Source organism: Pseudorca crassidens, chromosome 2 (genome assembly GCF_039906515.1).
Source record: "Pseudorca crassidens isolate mPseCra1 chromosome 2, mPseCra1.hap1, whole genome shotgun sequence".
NCBI classification, from domain to species: Eukaryota; Metazoa; Chordata; class Mammalia; order Artiodactyla; family Delphinidae; genus Pseudorca; species Pseudorca crassidens.
Genome location: NC_090297.1, coordinates 9,955,055 through 9,960,867, shown reverse-complemented (window position 1 = coordinate 9,960,867; position 5,813 = coordinate 9,955,055). Strand labels below are relative to the sequence as shown.

The 5,813-nt window shown below is 47.3% G+C and overlaps 1 protein-coding gene across 1 annotated transcript; it reads right to left on the bottom strand.

The window, feature by feature from the left end:
- Positions 1 to 1,167: 1,167 nt before the first annotated feature.
- Positions 1,168 to 5,326, bottom strand: LOC137209987 (PRAME family member 8-like). The gene is made up of 4 exons (XM_067711561.1): positions 5,262 to 5,326; positions 4,038 to 4,357; positions 3,021 to 3,593; positions 1,168 to 2,010 (listed from the first exon to the last, which is right to left on the bottom strand). Exons 2-4 carry the CDS (start codon positions 4,322 to 4,324, stop codon positions 1,452 to 1,454), a joined length of 1,419 nt encoding a protein of 472 aa, XP_067567662.1. The 5' UTR covers positions 4,325 to 4,357; positions 5,262 to 5,326; the 3' UTR covers positions 1,168 to 1,451.
- Positions 5,327 to 5,813: the final 487 nt, after the last annotated feature.

The window sequence follows — 5,813 nt, the reverse complement described above, 5'->3', positions numbered from 1 at the left end:
GTTGCTCAGGAGAACCCTGACAAATACAGTCTTACCACAGGCAAGGAGGTCACCTACACCCACAAGTGTTTTGTTATACATTATACATTCTGATTATTTGATGGCAAAACATGCTATTCTAGTCTTCCCTGTTGGTGAGAAATAGGTTTTATGGGAATAAATTCAATCTCTCATTGATATAATCTAGCCCCTGAAAGGATATAATTTTTTAAAATAAATTTATTTATTTATTTATTTTTGGCTGTGTTGAGTCTTCGTTGCTGCTCTCGGGCTTTCTCTAGTTGCAGCGAGCGGGGCTTCCCATTGTGGTGGCTTCTCTTGTTGTGCAGCTCGGGCTCTAGGTGCACAGGCTTCAATAGTTGTGGCACACGGGCTCAGTAGTTATGGCTCGCAGGCTCTCGAGTGCAGGCTCAGTAGTTGTGGCGCACGGGCTTAGTTGCTCCACGGCATGTGGGATCTTCCCGGACCAGGGCTCGAACCCATGTCCCCTGCATTGGCAGGAGGATTCTAAACCACTGCTCCACCAGGGAAGTCCTGAAAGGATATAATTTTTAATGAGGTATAAAAACACTAAAACCATGTTACATGCCTGTATGATTTTAGTAGTTAGCTAAAAGAAATTTGTATAACTTCCCTGGTCCAACTGGATTAATTCAGGAAGGACCATTACTCACCATGGGTCCAGAGGTTCAGCTTATCTGCAGTGTGGATGACCCCTTCCAGAACTGGGAGCCATGCCTTGTGCAGTAAAGCCCATTCCCCCCACACTGAAAAGTCAAGAACTGAGAGTTATGGACCCACCAGGAGAACCGTGAGGACTGCTCATGTCCAGGGTCATGGCCTGAGCCAGCAGTGAGGGCCCTGCCCAGAACTCTTCACTCCAGTGGTTCACTGACCACTGAGTATGTTCCCCTTTGTGTGTATTAACCCACTGAACAGCCACAGAAATAAGCAAGGAAGTATGAGATGCTCCAGGCTAAAGAACTGGTGGGAACGGTAAGATCAGATCATAGACAATTCAGAGCCATTGTCTTCTTCCATCAGTATCTGGATTCCTGCGGTATAAACTGAGAAATCAGGATAATACAGCATGGAGGGCAGCAGTCAGTTTACACTGAGGGTCTCTTTATTTCTGACCATTCGTTTACAACCATCTACCCAGGGATAACTCCAACACGTGGGTCTCAAGACTCAATCCACCTCCAGAAATTTAGGTTCATATTTCTGACTCTATGACACATGTCCCCAAAAGGCCTATTACCTGTCAGAGTCAACTTTTCCCTCTGCAGTCCTTCACCCTCCCTTAATCACTTTCTCTTCTCCCATTCACATTGAGCAGATGTCTGAAACCATGGGTCTGTTTTCCCTTTACGATTCAACTATGTCCTAGATATCAGTTTCCAAGTGCTCAGAAGAAAGCTTTTAGACGTACCCAAGTAGTTAGGGGGATTTCAGCGGTATACGATGGGCTGGGGATGAGAGAATGTGTTATCTCCACAGTGCAGACAGGGGCTGGAACTAATCCAAATGATCCTGGGACGTCCTAAGACTCGCAGAATCTCAAACAGTTCAGCCCGACACTGTGCAAGTCTCCCAGGTTGGAGGATTCGCTGAGAGCTGTAACTCTCCTGAGGGACAGGATACAGCTCTTGACTTAAACGGGGCAGCCCGGAGGTGTGTCGCAGCAGCTTCCCCATGACGGCCATGGAGATGAGGTTTCCCCGCAGGCTAAAGAACGTGAGCTGGGAGCAGCAGCTCAGGGGCGGCAGGATGGTCTCGAGGTGAGAGTCCATGATCCCACATTGCTCTAAATACAGTTCCTGGAGGGTGGCTGCAACTTTCTCCAACAGAACTGGGAGGAGCTCAGGACTAGAGTAGGTCAGGGTGATGCCACTCAGATCCAGGCCCTTTAGCTGACTGATGTTCGGACACTGGGACAGATGGTTCAAGTCTGAATCCGAAAGGAGGCAGTGAGTTATTGCAAGGTTGTCCAAGGGGTTTGTCAGACACCTGGGGAGAAACAGAGCAATTAGGTCTTGGAAACCGAGGTGGAAGTTGACCTCAAGTAGGGAGACAAGTGATTTGCCCAAGCCCAAGGTTAGCCTGATCATCTGATAACGATCAATACCCAGAATGCCCAGTCTCATTTTAACCTGAGTCCTTTCATCTTCCTGTGTGACTGAGCCAAGTTGAAAGCTCTCTTTCCTCATCAGTCAAGCAGAGAAAAACTTACTACACTTCTTATGAGGATGAACGAAGATAATAGAGTACACTAGAACACGCTCAGGGGAGAGCCTGACACCTTGTCTCAGTAAAGAGTGGGCATCACTGAATTTTAATAGTAAGATACATACATAAAATGCTTCCTACTCAGGTTTCCTTCAGCCCACGTTTGGGCCACAGGCACGCATATCTCAGGCCAGGTAAGGCTTCTGGGTGATGTGCATAGTGGAACCACCAGGGCAACATCTCAGGACATCAATTGAGGTTGCCAGTCTGCAGGGGCTCAGTTACATTCCTGCATCATCTGCAAACCATCTACCAGTTTTTATTCTGCTTTAGGCTCCTGATCTATTACCAGCATCTCCAGAATCATGCATTATCCATATATTAATTACCTTTTCAGGAGGAAAAAACAACCTTTTGCAAACAGGGAATTTGAGATAGGCTCATTGTGGTCACAACACTGGTGAGCACAGAGCTTCCATTTAGAAATGCTCAGGCCTGATGGAGTTTTCCCTCTTCAATGCCCACTTCCCTTAGTTATTTTCTTAATTCATCTAAACCAAGCTATCTCTTCCTAAAGAAGAAATCATATACCCACACCACTAGATCCTAACCCCTAGTCCATAGCTTCCTAGCAGGGTGTCCCTTTCTAGAGGCTCTATCCCAGTTTGGGCCCCTACCTTGATTTGCGTGGTTATGTGATACCACAGTTCAGGATAGAGAAGCAAAAGGGACAGTGCTTTGGATATTCTAGTGTTGTGTTCGCTGTTACCTGAACAATGGTGCACACTCACCTGAGCATCTGGTCCAGGCATCCTTCAAGGAAGGAGTGAGATTCCAGATGGAGATCCCGGAGGTGGTGCAGCCTGAGGAACTGAGAGGTAATTTGGACAACGTGCTGCTGTTCCTGCCCCCCAAGTGCAGACATGTGGATGTTGGAGAGAAGGAGTCTCTGCACTTTATTCATCTGGCCCAGGAGAGGAGCAAATACGGCCAGGGTGGACAGATGCCAGGTGCAATTCACTTGCACCTCCTGGATACAGTCCAACTGTACCATACTCAGGACCTTCATAATATTTTCCATGGGAAATGAAAGAATCCTCAGCTTCTTACAGCACAGGTGTATGGAAGCTTTTCTCTGCTCTACCCATCTGATGAGGTAGGTGAGGAATCCATCCAAGGTCCTTTCCTTGAGATGAAGTTCTATGAATACCTCCAAGGGAGCCCTGGGCTGTTCTGCCCTTGACCTGTCCTCAGCCACTTGTGCCATCAGTGAGCTTGAACACCCATGGACCCTGTATCCAGACCACATTCTCCAGAAGTCCTGGCTGGTATTTCTTAAATCCAGCACCCGCAGCCTGCACCTCCTGTGGGGAAACAGCAGATTGTCAGCGATGGCTTAAGATCCACACATAATGAAACCACAGTCTCAGCATTTAGGCAGCACTCAGACTCCCCACCCAAGCTTTTATTTCTCATCCCTGACATCACCTGCTGTCTTGCCCTCTTCTTCCCTCTCTGCCTCACATTCCTCCATCTCCTTTCCCCTTCCATCCTTCCTGGCTTTCTACACCTATTACCCTTACGCATCCCTGGCTGAGACATGTACTTTCAGGCTCCCCTGCATCTTAGGCACTCATACACTGCTGGAAGGCGTTTCCCCAAATGAGCTCAGCAATGGCCAAGTCTCTGTGTCTCTTCATTGGCATCATCGAAGCCTCTGTTCCATCCCTTGTCCATCCACTCTCCTGACTTCAGCTTTCTCTTCAGAGCTGCCCAAAACCTTACTAGGCTCCCTTGATCAGACTCACCTGGGATGATCCTTCTGTGCAAGCAGGATATCAAGCCCATCCAACACTGCTTGTAAGGTTCCCAGATGAGGCATCTTCATCAGGCCCCCCAGAGGCAGGCGGACAAAGGGCCAGGCTTGCACCATGGCCTTCAGGGTCTCGCTGCGTCTCCCATAGAAGGCCTCCATGAACACTGGGGGGAAGAGCTCTGTGGGCAGATCCTTCAGAGCCGTGATGGTCGAGGCCTCATCCCTAAGCAAGCTCATTCCCGCCAGGTCCAGGAGTCTCAGGGGGTTCCGCACACTCATCGTGACTCTGCTCCTAAAAGAATCCTGTGGAAACTTTCAGGGAACAAGGAATCTTTCTCAGGTTAAGCATGAGCACCCCCTACTCGGTCTCCCCACCCTTCAGAAGAACCAACTCAGAGCCAAAGTCACTGCTCTGGCAGTGGGGGAAGAGCCTCAGTTTAGCAGAATTCCACTCTGGGCTCAGTGGGCCCAAAGCCATAGCTTTGCCCTTGTGGGCACCAGAACAAGCTTCTCACAAGTACCAAGGAGGAAGAAACCCACCCACTCGTCCATCCATTTCCATTCACTGCTTTGCTCAATTAGGTTGCACTGGGAAGTGGGTACCATGAGCCTGAAGGCTGACCCCGGTCTTTTTGGGGGAAACCTTTCAGACCACCACTTAGGGCCCTAAAACTATGGGAATAGGAGCATCTTGTGGCCCAACACAGTCTCTAATCTCAGTTTCCACAGTTAACTGCACTGGGAAAGATAAAGCAGATATGCCTAAAATGAGTGCCATTTGTGCAAACTAAATCTTTTTTTTTTTTTTTTTTAATCTTTTGGCCGCACCACAAGGCATAGGGATCTTAGTTCCCCGACCAGGGATTGAACCCGTGCCCCCTGCATTGGGGGTGTGGAGTCTTAACCACTGGACCACCAGGGAAGTCCCTGTGCAAACTAAAGCTTTTTAATGTAAAAAAAAAAAATTCCAAACAGACGTTTTCATTAAAAAATAAAATCTGGTTGGTTAAGAGATTTTTAAATGATATAAACCAAAGTACAAATCAAGGTGTTTGGGATTAAGGCAAAACTACACTTAGAGGCAAAATCAAAGCCTTACATTTGTACATCTGAAAAGAAAGAAAATCTCCCTGCCACCCATAGCTACATGCCATCATTCAAAACCTGATGACCATAGATAAGATGAGAGTGTCTTTAGCTGAGGTCTGTAACTTACCAGCTCTGATGTGGCAGGGTGCTCAGACCTCAGATCCGGTGGAGAACCCAGGCAGTGACTCCAGAGAAAGAAGTTTCTGCATATCTTCTTTGGTGCCTGAGGCTTTTATAGGCCTTTTTAATCACATCTTCCCCCTTTGCAACTACAACCATCCAATCAGAAAGCGATGCCTGATTGGATTCCAGACTGTCCATCAGGTTAATCCTGATTGGATCTTTGCCTATAACCAGGTGAATTGATTGAATCCGGTATTCATTCAGGAGGGAATAAATGGGGGGGAGGGGATTCGAGGACTCAATCATTGATTCACTGCACAAACACTGATTGAGTTTTACTAATAGGGTCCGTTATAGCCAAGGGTGTGTGACAGGGAAGAGATTATTGGTTCCTGACATTGAAAAGATAAAACAAAACTTGAAAGTATCATTGTTGGGGAATCTTTGGCCAGATCAACTTAATCAAAATGTCCCACAATTAAAGCGACTTTAAAAACACATTGGGGTCATTCCCAAAGGTAACAACATAAACTCCTATCTGTATCAAGTTGTCACT

Bases quoted from the DNA above. Each gene is read 5' to 3' on its own strand.
- LOC137209987 (XM_067711561.1), bottom strand. From the start codon at position 4,324: ATGAGTGTGCGGAACCCCCTGAGACTCCTGGACCTGGCGGGAATGAGC. The intron at 3,594-4,037 runs GTGAGTCTGATC...GTTTCCCCACAG, and splicing joins GCACAGAAGGATCATCCCAG to GAGGTGCAGGCTGCGGGTGC. The intron at 2,011-3,020 runs GTGAGTGTGCAC...GTTTCTCCCCAG, and splicing joins TGCCTGGACCAGATGCTCAG to GTGTCTGACAAACCCCTTGG.